The sequence below is a fragment of the Molossus molossus genome, unplaced genomic scaffold, assembly GCF_014108415.1.
Source record: "Molossus molossus isolate mMolMol1 unplaced genomic scaffold, mMolMol1.p scaffold_m16_p_3, whole genome shotgun sequence".
Taxonomy (NCBI): domain Eukaryota; kingdom Metazoa; phylum Chordata; class Mammalia; order Chiroptera; family Molossidae; genus Molossus; species Molossus molossus.
In genome coordinates, this window is record NW_023425366.1 from 9,565,476 (window position 1) to 9,578,124 (window position 12,649).

Sequence of the window (12,649 nt, forward strand, 5' to 3'; positions counted from 1 at the left end):
TCCAGTCCGTCGGGGCACCTGCCTGGGTCGGGCCGCGCCGGGAGGGCAAACGGCCCGAACTGATGTTCTCGCACATCCACGCTGCCCTCTCCCTTCCCCTTCAAGTCAACAAGCATATCCTTGGGTGAGGATACAACACTTAAAAAACAAACAAATTACTACAGTTACAAAGAACATGATCTGCCTGGGTTTTCAGATCCACGCGCAGGGGCCTCCGTGCGAGAAGCGGCGTCGGCTAAGCTTCCGGCGAGAGTGCCGAAGCCCGAGAACCCGGTTTCTCCGCACCGAGATCAAGTCCCACCGCGGCCCCCCACCCACGGCTGAGCGCTGAGCCGCGCGGGGACCCGGGAGGCCAGCTTCGCACGCCCGGTTCCCCGTCAGCCCGGGACGAGCCGGCGATGCGGTCCCAAGTCCGGCTGCGGGCGCGCGCAGGCCCAGAAGCAGCTCCAGCTCCACGAGCAGGAGGAGGAGGGGCAGCCGCCGAGAGCCGAGTTCTGGCCCCACCCACCTGCCGGGAGCGGAAACGCCTATTGGCCCGGCCTGGCTCCGGATCCTCCTCTCGACCCAGCCACACCGCGGCGGCGGACACTTGAGCACGATGCACCGCGCCCCGCCGGAAGAACTCCCCTGAGCGGAAGCTTCTCAGAGCGATATAGCGGAAGTGTTTTCTTTTCCGGCCTCTTTGGTCTCGGCGGCAGAAGCGAGATGGTGAGTTTTTTGCAAGGGTTGTTCGAATCGCCTTCCATCCTCGTTCTCTGCGCTGCGCTCGTCGCTCTCCGTGGGGATGCCGGCAAGGTTCCCGATGTGGGGAGCGGGTGGGCAGTAAAGGGACATGCTGTGGCCCTCAAGAACCAGAAGAATGGCCCCTAACTGTGCCTGGGGTGCCCAGCCTGCAGCCCTGGAACTGGAGCCGCTTTAGGCGCCTTGCGACCTGAGCTTTGGGGCCCCGCAGCGCTCTGCCCTCGGATGAGAACTAAAGGAAGAAGCAGCTTGGGTTGGCAGCCTTTGGCTCTGTACGCCGAGGAATTAGTTGGTGGCAGTGCCTGGCAGGCGCCCTTTGATTTGGGGATGGAGCTAGGTAGGAAAACCACATCATTTCGTCTTTCGCCTCCCCACCCCCACCGCTTTCATTGTAGCCGATTTCAAAACACAGCAGCTGTTAAGAAAGCTTTAGATAAACATCAGCCGCCCGCGGTGGTTTCTGATTGGGCCTTTGAGAAAAGTTAGAGACTTCTGCCACAGCTTCAGCCCTTGTGACTGTCTTACCTGTTACCCAGTGTCTTTACCCGAACTGACCAGTAATCGCTGGGTGTCGGCACTGTTCGCCCTCTAATTCACAGACGAAGGGGACGTCGTCGTTCGGCAAGCGCCGCAACAAGACGCACACGCTGTGCCGCCGCTGTGGCTCGAAGGCCTACCACCTTCAGAAGTCCACCTGCGGCAAGTGCGGCTACCCCGCCAAGCGGAAGAGGAAGTGTGAGTTCACCGGCGCGCGGGCCGGCCGCGTTAGGGTTGGGATGCAGCTGGAGCTTAAGAGCCTTGTTTGCGGCGCTCCGGGGTGAGGCTGGCTCTGCACGTTACTTGGTGCTTCCCGTGAGGTGGTGCGTGTGTTGTGCCGATGAAGCTGATGTCAAGTTACCCAAGGGAGGCACTTACTGTATTGACCAGCGATGCCTACAAGGTGTCCGGGACAATTATATAGAAACTTAACCCGAATTTTGTGTTTTAGATAACTGGAGCGCCAAAGCTAAACGAAGAAACACCACTGGAACTGGTCGCATGAGGCACCTAAAAATCGTATACCGCAGGTTCAGGTACAGCTGCTGTGTTTTCATTACTGGTTCTGTGAATCATCTCATTCATTTACTGGTGTAATTTAAGAATAGAATCCTGATTAGTGGGGATGGGGTGTTGGAAGGTGTTTTCTGCCACCATAACCTTCAGATCCATTAGCTCTTGATTTTATTAATCTTTCAGTAAACAATAGAGTTATAAATGTCTAGACTATGGTTTGACCTAGATCCCCAAGATGTGATAATGTTGATTAGTAATACCTGCACCTCACTTTCTCACCTTACTGTGTCAAGACAATGGTGTGTGAATGAGGTCTGGAATCGGGCTTCGGGCAAGTCCGCTGTGGAAAACTGTCCGTTGCTATTGCATTTGTGTACGTACACACGAGGGAAATCTTCCCGTCTTGTTAAAGCCAGGCTTTAGAGTTTGTTAGAAAAGCAGATATTTCAACCCCAACCTAGACTTACAAACTGTGTTTTCAAAGGTAGGTTTTTAAGCATTAACCCATCTAAGGTCTTAACTGAGGTGACTGTTGTGAGCAGCTATCCTTTGTAATGTAGTATATTTAGCCGAAACCTTGGCCTCCGCCTCAGTTCCAGATTTTCTAGTTTTGAAAGATCAGGAGGCAGTTAGGGGCTTTGCAGACATAGCACCCTTAAATAAGTCTGTTCATGTGCTGAAGTGACTTTTGTTTTGCGCTTCAGACCGTTATATAGTGGTGTGTTGAGTGGTCTGCTGGTGTAGGGGTTAAGAGCATGAACTGAAGCCAGACTTGGAGCCTTTCTGTGCCTTAATTCACCAACCTTTTAAAGGGTGGGTAACAACAGTACACTTTCCTTAGAGTGGTGTCAGTATGAAATGAGTTGGAATGTAAAGCATTGCCAAGCAGTTTAGAAAATACCTGCCATTTAACATGCTTGTTGTCTTTTCTTTAAGGGAAAGTAGTTAATGTATCTGCCTTGTAGCACAAGGATGGACCTGTTTTCACAAGTACCATGGATCTCTTACCAGGCAGTGGGGAAACACTAGTCCAATAATCAGTACAACCAAATACATTGTTGGGTTTACTTTTCAAATGCAGTTAACTATGTCCCTAAAATGGGATACCTTGAAGCAGAAGGAAGTGAATGAACAGTTGCAGCTTATCAGTGATGTTGTAAAAATAAATGTCTGAACATATGAATTCAATATTGATTTCATTGTTTAACTGAGATAAGCTCATTAAAATCTGTTTTAGCAAAAAATAAAATGTACATATGGTTTTGCTGATGTAACAGTTCTTGTTTTTAACTTGGTGCAGGCATGGATTCCGTGAGGGAACAACACCTAAACCCAAGAGGGCGGCTGTTGCAGCATCCAGTTCATCTTAAGGATTTCAGTGATTAGTTGCACAATAAATGTTGTGGTTTAGAAAATATCTGGTGTGCTAAGGTATTTTTAATAGGCTTGAGGTGTCAGTGAACTATATTTGGGGATGGGACAGCTTACTATCAGGTTTACCTGGTAAGTGATGGTTTTGGAGCACAAACTTGAACTTGGTTGTGATGCTACTTAAGAGGATGAGAAACAAGTGGAATACCAGGATTCCTTCACACGGGCAACACTGGAAGATAACGGAAAGCAGCGGTTCCCAACCTGTGGGTTGTGACCCTTTCGCAGGGGTTGCGGGTCACCTAAGACATAACAGTAGCAAAATTACGGTTATGAAGTAGCAACGAAAATAATTATGGTTGGGGGTCACCACAACATGAGGAACTGTATTAAAGGGTCGTGGCATTAGTAAGAGGCAAAGTAGCACATTTTGTGTGGATTATATGGATATTTAACATGTTAGGAATAAATCAAAGAAAAATTAATTCCTTTTAGTAGCATTTCATCTGCAATAGTGTAATGACTTTGGGGAGTGGTTGTTAATCCTATACAATAGGGCTTGGGGTACCAGTGAGAACGTGAAGGATAGGGGTCAGATGAATTTTATCTTAACTTATCCCAGTATCCAAAATGCTTGCTTGGCACCTACCATGTAGGCTGTGTATGAGGTTTAAGTGAAAAATTAAAGCAACCTGCTAGGTATGTGAGCGTCTGTGGGGCCACATGCAAATGCAGTGGGTTGCATAGGAAGCGAAGGAAAGCCAAGGAGAAGCTCGCTGTAGACTCCAGGCGATGATAAATTGGTCCTGGTAAACTTGTTAACCCTCAACTGGGTGACGGAGGGTTTTTCTGTGTTAAAGTGCTCCGGGATTTGCCATGCTTTCCCGGGTCGGGTAACTTAATTGCCAAAGAGTTGAAGTGAAACGAGGCCAAGTTGGCTGGGCTGCTGAGAGGACAGAAGAGTCAATAACACAAGTGTGGAGCAGCCACCATAAAATTGTAAAGTGGCCAAGCTGCTGTCTAACTGCTTCTTGTGTTTAGGATAACATTTTTTTTTAATTATTTTTTTGTTGTTTTATTTGTATTTGTTACAGATGTTTCTCCTTTTCCCCCCACTGATTCCCCCGCCCTCGCCCTCGCCCTGTCCCCAGCTTTGTTGTCCATGTCCATTGTTCATGCATATAAGTTCTGTGGTTTATCCCCCCCCCACTCTTCAGGGGATTGTCAGTTTGTACCCCACTTCCACGTCTCTGGGACTACCCCATTAGGATAACATTCTTAACCTGGCCTTCAGGTTTTTGTGGTCACTGCCTCACCGGCTGTCTTCACTACTCGAGACTGCTTTTCCAACATGCCAGTTCCTACCTGCTCGTCCTGCTTTCTCAGTTCCTAACTCACGGATGCTTCAGGTCTCAGCTTATGTTCATGGGTACAGAGCCCCTGTAGGGGGTGTGCAGGGGGCAGCCAACGGATGTTTCTCATCGATTTTTCTCCTCTCTCAGAATCAGTAATTTTTTTTTTAATGAATGTAGGATTAAATACTTAAAACTCTCTTCAGAGAAAGGTCTTGACCTGCCTGTCCCTTGGATGTCTCCGTCCTGGATCTGGCCGAGGCCCTAACAGCTGTCACGAGGTTCCTGGACAGGCTGGGGGATCTAAGTCAGTAGTCCTCTGAAGCAAGAAAAGCCCATTCTGGTGGTGGTGGTGGACCTGTGTAGCTGCAAATAGCAAATGTAAGATGTGTTTGCCCTTGAAAATGCCTAAAATGATTTGGATTCCTGAGTGTTATATGGAGATAATGAGTCCTTCAAGAGAAAGATCTTTTTAAAAGAAGTACTGATAAAACAAGGTATTGGAGAAAATCTAGCAGGTGATAGAGGTGACTGGAGGAAACCAGGGGTACACTAGGTGACGAACTATTTCAGAAACAGCCATCTTGGGTGAACGGGAGGAAGAAAAGGTTGGCTGTGTACGGTTCGTCCACCTTCGAGTGGGGAAGCCAAAGTCAGCAAAAACCTCGTGGTCCCTGTGCCCCAGAACAGCAGCCCTCGGGAGAGCAGCTTCCCCAGGGAGGGGAGGCAGGAAGCCTCAGAAAAGTACTGTCTGATTGGGGTGGCTCTGGAGAGAATGTTCTGGGAACAAGCCCTCTGGGGTGGCACAGCATGGCACAGTGCTTGTAGAGTTGGCAAGAGACTCAGGATGGTGAAATCAAACTACAATGGAGAGGAGAAAACTAAGGCACAGTTAAAGGCATAACAGTGAGTGTTGTTAGAATGCATTATTTTAATTAGGAAATTACTGTACAATATAAGATTAGTTGTGTAGTAAATTTGTCTTCATTAACTAGAATCTTTACCATCTGGACTCGATAAGGAATCACAGTGCTAATCATACCGATAGAGATCGAAATACCACTCACATAGAATTTTAGCATTGGGTTAACTTTTTTAAAATCCTCACCTGAGGATATTTTTCCATTTATTTTCAGAGCGTGAGGAAGGGAGAGAGAAAAATCAACGTGAGAAACATCAATTGGTTGCCTCCCGCACAACCCCAACCAGGGCTGGGGACTGAACCACAACCGAGGTATATGCCCTTGACCAGAATCGAACCCACGACTCTGGTCCACAAGCCAGTGCTCTTAACCACTGAGCCAAACTAGCCAGAGCTGGGTTAAATTTTCAAAAGGTAATACAGCTAATTTAGTCATCTTGAGAGCAAGTCTGCTCTTTCCTGATCCCCTCTTTGAAAAATAAAAATCCTATATGAGTGAATATATTGTGGAATAAAAGCCTCAACAGTTACAGGTTTTTTAGCAGTTTTAAATTTTGATAAATTTTATATTTATCAGAGACAATTAGAATTTGAATAGATGGACTAATAGATTTAAAGATAGGATCACATTCATTGTCTCGGGTTGAGACCAATGCTAAAATCTGTAGATGCAAGAAGAGACGGGCATTTAGTATCTAAAGTTAGCAAGCTTCAGTTATTTGACTAAAACAATTTGTTGTATAAGTACCAGAAATAACATGGAGGTTATGAAAATACATGTAATAAAAATAGTTGGTATATAACTCAGGGTTCGATGAGCAGACAGCTCACCAAGTAACTTGAATTCAGAGGAAAATAATGTAAGGGACAACAGTAAAAACTAACCGAATGTGGGAAGAGAGCAGAGAAGGAACAGCCACTTCCCCTGGAGTGGAGATTGGGCCTCCCACCCCGGGTTTGCTGGAAAGACCAGAGGAATGACGCGAAGCTACTCGGGGAGGCCCTGTGCAGCACGCTGCTGGAAGCTGCCTGGAGGGGCTCTGGAAGCTGATCACCCCATCCTCTGGCCAGTGCTCATGGCAGGCACCTAGGGCTGGAGAAGCACCCACCCTGCAGGGGCCTGGGTGGGAAAGCCCAGGTTCTGTAGGAGCCTCGTCTGGGGCGGTGTGGCTCAGTGGTTGAGCACTGACCCCTGCACCAAGAGGTCGTCAGTTCAATTCCCAGCCAGGACACATGCCCAAGTGGGGGTCAGATCCCCAGTGGGGAGCACGCAGAAGATGGCCAATCGATGTTCTCTCTCATCGATGTTTCTCTCGCTCTCTCTCACTTCCTCTCTTTAAAATCAATAAAGGGAAAAAAAATTATATATATAAAAAAGAAACCATAGGCCTCTTTCTAAAACTCACAACAAATTGTAGTAGTACAGCTTAGAGGGTTTTTTTGTTTGTTTTTATTACAAATTAGAGCTTTTTTTTTTTTTAATTGTGATTTTTTTTTGAGAGAGAGAGACATCCATCAGCTGCCTCCCACACAATTGGGGATTGAACCCACAACCTGCGTATGTGCCCTGACTGGGCATCGAACCAGCGACCTTTTGGTGCACAAGATGATGCTCAACCAACTGAGCCACACCGGCCAGGGCGGCTTAGAGCTCTTAGATTCAGCCTGAGTAAAATCTGCCGGCTTGGCCAATGTAGGTGCCTGTGAAGTGTGCCAAACAAACAGTCTAACAGAAGTATAATCTGAGCCACAAATACAAACCACGTACGTAGTTTTAAATATTCTAGTAGCCACACGTAAATGTGTAAAAAAAGGGAAGCTAATTTTAATGTATTTTATTTAAACATGTCCAACATATCATTTACCATGTAATCAGTATAAAAATTATTGAGATATTTTACGTAGTGTTTTTCATACCAAGTCTACATTCAGTGTGTATTCTACACTCTCGGCACAATTTGGACTAGTCACATTTCAAATGTTCAATAGCTACATGTGGCTGCTGGTCGCTACCCCACTGGGTAGCACACACCTCCACAGTAACAAGTTTAATGTTTTGGAGTTGAGTCATCATTTGGTAGAGTCGTCTTCATCAGAAATGGTGTATTCATTATATAAGCATATAGATTAAAATCAAAACACACAAGTTACTAGCTTTTAGGTCAGTTAATTAATTGAAGCCCATTTTTCACCTGTAAAATGGTTGTACCTACCTCATAACATCGTTGATTATGAAATGTTGCTGTGAGAACAAATTAAGATGGTACATATTAAACTTTCAGCACGGTGCCTGGCACAAGGTTAAGAGTTTGATAAATGTCAGTGATTATTATGACGATATAGCTATCATTCCTGGATAATGAGTATCACTGATAACAGTCTGGATCTGAAAGTAGACCCAATTACTCGGGGAAAATGTGGGGAAGCATTGACCCAGCATTCCCAATTCTAAACACGTACCCTACACGAGCACTATCATTGGGCCCCAAAGTGCATGCCCGTGGGCATTTGCTGTTACATTAGTTGTAAAATTAAATAGAAACAACTAAATCCCCTAGGTAGAGGTTGAGTTATATAATAGGACATCCTTACAATGGAATAGTAATACAGCTGTTTAAAAAAAGTGAAACAAACAAAAAAACATGCTGTAGTATAAAGCTACAATAGTCAAGATAGTTTAGTATTGGTATAAGAATAGTCAATCAGCGGAACATAATAAAGTCCTGAAATAGACCCAAACATATATGGTAAACTGATTTTTAACAAAGGTGCCAAGATAATTCCATGGAGAAAGAACAGTCTTTTCAACAAATGATCCTGGAAGTGGTGTTCTGTGACCCAATTTCCCGTGTGTGTGAGGGGGGGGGTCCCCACACACACCACCAAGCAATTCTCAGACACCAGCAGGGCGTCCTATAATTCAACTCAATTCTGACACTACCTGCAGACAGCATCAAACCCCACAAGTTAAGGATTCAAGACCACCCTCATCCCCACCCCACTGCTGAAGCCAGCTGCAGACCCAGGTGCTTCTGACCCACCGGTTACAAACAGAAGTTCTCACAACCCCCCTCCTGGGGGGGGGGGGCGCTTTTTATTAATTTGTTGGTGTGGCTCTAGAACTTGGAGAAACATACTTACTGAACTTTATTAATTTGTTGGAGTGGCTCAAACAACTTGGAGAAACATTATACTTACTGGACAGGAGTTACTATGAAAGGATATAAGGAGAAACAGAGGAGAGAGATGCACAGGGCGAGGTACGGGCAAAGGGTGTGGAGCTTCTATGCCTGCTCCAGGCACACCTCTCTCCCCACCTCCACGTGTTCGCCAACCCAGACGTTCTCTGAACTCCGTCATGTTGGGCTTTTATAAGGCTTCATTACAAAGGCATGCTTGCTTAAATCATTGGCCCTCTCTCTGCTTCAAAGTTGGTCTGTGTGCCTGTTTTTCTGCCAATGCCATGCTGTGTTGATTACTGTAGTGTAATTTAAAGTTGGGAGGTGGGATGCCTTTGGCCAAGACATGGAAACAACCTAAATGTCCTTTGATGGATGACTGGCTAAAGAAGATATGGTATATATATAAATGAAACACTATTCAGCCATAAGAGGAAATGAAGTCCTGCCACTTGCGACAATATGGATGAATCTTATGCTAAGCGATAATATTATGCTAAGCAAAATAAGTTGGACAGAAAAAAACAAGAGCTGTATGATTTCACTCATATGTGGGATATAAAACTGAAAGCAGCGAACAGACAAAATAAACCAAAAATTAATAGGCACAGAGAGCCCTGGCTGGTTCGGCTCAGCGGTTAGAGCGTCGGCCCGCGGACCGGAGAGACCCGGGTTCGGTTCCCACTAAGGGCACGTACCTCGGTTGCAGCTTGTCTCCGGCCCCGGTTGGGTCATGTGGATGGCAACCACTCGATGTGCCTCTCTCATCAATGTCTCTCTCTCGCTCTTCCTCCCTCTCTCCCTCCCGCTATATCTAAAGACAGATGCAAAACAATGTCCGCAGGTGAGGATAAAAAAAAATAGGCACAGACAAGGGTATGGCTATCAAAGGGGAAAGGGGCATGGAGGGCGGTAGAAAAGGGTGAAGGGGGTCAAATATATGGTGGCAAAAGAAGATTTGATTTGGGGTGGTGAATGCACAAGGCAATGTACAGATGATGTATTGTAGAACTGTACTCTTGAAACAATCTTATTAACCAATATCACCCCAATAAGTTTAATAATCTTTTTTAAACAAGGTCAATTTTATTGACTTCAATAAATGTATCCAAGAAAATGAGGGACATTCGAAGACAAAGGAGCAATGCCTTAAAAATACTTAAAGAGCCCTGACCCGTTTGGCTCAGCGGTTAGAGCGTCGGCTGCGGTCCAGAGAGACCGGGTTCGGTTCCCGCTAAGGGCACGTACCTCGGTTTACAGTTTGTCCCCGGCCCTGGTTGGTTGTGCGGGTGGAGACCACTCGATGTGTCCCTTTCACATTGATATTTTTCTCTCTCTCTCTGTTCCTCTCTCTCCCTCCCACTCTACCGGAACAAAAAATGGAAAAATGTCCTCGGGAGAGGATGATAAAAAAATAAATAAATAACTTAAAGAAATTCTTTACAGCTTAAAACCCTATATCCAGCCAAACTATAAAGTAGAAGGGTAGAATAAAGATATTTTCTAACACATAAGCTCTCAGAAAAATGACTTCCTTGAGCCTTTCTCTAGGTGGGGCTACTGGTGGGGCCCCGGCCAGTTTGGCTCAGTGGTTAGAGCATTGGCCCACAAACCAAAGGGTCTCGGGTTCAATTCCCAGTCAAGGGCATGTACCTGGGTTGCAGGTTTGATCCCTGGACCGGTCGGGGTCATTCTGGAGGCAACCAATCAATGTGTCTCTCACATTGATGTCTTTCTCTCTCTCTCTCTTCTCTCTCTCTCTCTCTCTCTCTCTCTCTCTCTCTCTCCCACCCTGCCTCCCTCCCTTCCACTGTTCCCCTTTATCTAAAAAAATCAATGGAAAAATATCCTTGGGTGAGGATTAACAACAACAATGACGAAAAACCACTGGTGGGAAAGGTTCTACCAAAACCAGGCAGAAAAAACAAACACAAACAAAAAAGGAAAACCATGCTTTACAGAAAAAACCCAACCAGAAAGCTAAAGGGTATCTCCAGGTTCCCAAGATTCCGCACCCTGAACCTTCCTGGTGGAGAAGGGGGTTCTGGAATGATAACTCAGTCGTAAAAGGCAAACAACTAAAGCAGGTACAGTAACTGTAGGAGAGTTCAGGAAGATCAAACTGATAACGCACCTCCCACGTTCCAATGTCTTGAGAGATTTTAGACAATTGGTGAAAGTTGGTTTGAATTTGTGATAAGTACCTAGAAACCTAAGCAAGTAAAAAGACACAACAAAGTATTAATTTCAGGCAAAACGAAAAGTCTTGTAGTAAAGGTCAGTTATAATGTACATAATCCAATAAGGAACCTAGAAGATTCTCCATGTTAAAGTTTCAAGTAATGTATAACCATTTTAGTAAAAATAAAATATACTAGAATTATAACAAATTTCTAACAGAAAGAAAACAAAATTCCCATTAAAACTAAGTTAATTTCTGAAATTAAAACCTCTATACATTTCATAATGTACTTGAATTGTTTTATTCTATGTAAGAAAAATAATAGTATAAAGAATGTAACAGTCCTGCCTGCTGTGGCTCAGTTGGTTGGGTGCCTTCCAGGGCACCAAAAGGTTGCTGGTTTGATTCCCAGTCAGGGCACATGCCCAGGTTTCGGGCTCTATCCCCAGTAGGGGGCGCGCAGAGGCACCCGATCAATGTTTCGCTCCTTCTCCCTTTCTCTCTAAAAATCAATATAAAAATCTTAAAAAAAAAAAAGAATATTACAAATTAATACTTTCATGTACTGACTACATATGTAAAAAATAATATTCCTTACTGAGAAGAAAAATCAGATCTTTAACTCTTTTTGTCTTATATCATTTATTAATTACTGAAGAAACCACTAAGTTAAGTACCTGCTCAGTTCTTCAGCGTATGTCTTCTTGACATGTTTAACATAGGTTTTAACAAAGCTGTGCCGTCATAAGATTCTTTTAGGAAATATAAAATATTTTAAATATTTGGAGAAAATATTTTAAAATGAAGACCAATCTTCCTTAAATTTTAAACTATTTTATATTTTTCCTTGTTTTGAAAGCATTGAAAGGTCACAGAAAAGATACAGATAAACTTTAAATGGATATTGCTAATGGAAAGAAACTACACACTACATCATTCCAACTACATGACATTCTGAAAAAGGAAAAATTATTTAAAATAAATTGTTTTTTTCGTTTTTTGTTCAGATAGAGTGGGAGAGAGAGGCAGAGAGGGCGGGGGGAGAGAGAGAGAGAGAGAGAGAAACATCCACGTGAAAGGGACACATCGAATGGTTGTCACCCACATGACCCAACCAGGGCCGGGGACAAACTGCAACCAAGGTACGTGCCCTTAGCGGGAACTGAATCCGGGTCTCTCTGGACCGCAGGCCGATGCTCTAACCGCTGAGCCAAACCGGCCAGGGCTGAAAAAGGCAAAATTAGAGACAGAAGAAGAGGAGAACAGTTGACTATGTGAAGCACGTATTTTTTAGGGTGGTGAAACTGTTCTGCATGATCATGTAATAGTGGACATATGATATTGTACAACTGTCAGAACCCATGGAACTGCCCTGGAAGGTTTTGCTCGGCGTTAGAGCATTGGCCAGTGAACTGGAGAGTCCCAGGGTCGGTTCCCGCTAAGGGCACGTACCTCAGTTGCAGTTTGTCCCCAGCCCTGGTTGGGGTCATGTGGGTGGCAACCAGTAGATGTGTCTCTCTCATGTCGATGTTTCTCTCTTCCTCCCTCTCTCCCTCCTGCTCTGTCTGAAGATAATTGCGAAAATGTCCTCGGGTGAGGATAAAAAAACAAAACAAATCCCCATGGAACTTTACAGCACAGAGCAAACCTTAACACATGCAGATTTAATTTTTCTTCTACTTTATTAGAGAAAGGTAGGGAGAGGGACAGATAGAAACATCCATGAGAGAGAACATTGACTGGCTGCCTCCTACATGGCCCCCACTGGGGATTTGGCCCACAACCTGGGCATGTGACCGGGAGTTGAATCATTGACCTCTTGGTGCATGGATTGACACTCAACCACTGA

The 12,649-nt window shown here is 45.0% G+C and overlaps 1 protein-coding gene, 1 long non-coding RNA gene and 1 other non-coding gene across 3 annotated transcripts; 2 read left to right on the top strand and 1 right to left on the bottom strand.

Annotated features, from left to right (window-relative positions):
* Positions 1–569: 569 nt before the first annotated feature.
* On the top strand, positions 570–3,211 carry RPL37 (ribosomal protein L37). The gene is made up of 4 exons (XM_036279420.1): positions 570–708; positions 1,341–1,476; positions 1,730–1,814; positions 3,095–3,211. Exons 1-4 carry the CDS (start codon positions 706–708, stop codon positions 3,162–3,164), a joined length of 294 nt encoding a protein of 97 aa, XP_036135313.1. The 5' UTR covers positions 570–705; the 3' UTR covers positions 3,165–3,211.
* Positions 2,934–3,013, top strand: LOC118643035. The gene has a single exon (XR_004961923.1). It is a non-coding gene; the product is annotated as a small nucleolar RNA SNORD72 (small nucleolar RNA).
* Positions 3,212–7,680: 4,469 nt separating the features above from the next.
* Positions 7,681–11,544, bottom strand: LOC118641426. Its single transcript, XR_004961606.1, has 3 exons — positions 11,478–11,544; positions 10,753–10,830; positions 7,681–7,729 (listed from the first exon to the last, which is right to left on the bottom strand). It is a non-coding gene; the product is annotated as an uncharacterized LOC118641426 (long non-coding RNA).
* Positions 11,545–12,649: the final 1,105 nt, after the last annotated feature.

Excerpts from the sequence above, each read along its gene's own strand:
- RPL37 (XM_036279420.1), top strand. Across the intron at positions 1,477-1,729 it reads CGCCAAGCGGAAGAGGAAGT|ATAACTGGAGCGCCAAAGCT; the intron begins GTGAGTTCACCG and ends TTTGTGTTTTAG. Across the intron at positions 1,815-3,094 it reads ATCGTATACCGCAGGTTCAG|GCATGGATTCCGTGAGGGAA; the intron begins GTACAGCTGCTG and ends AACTTGGTGCAG.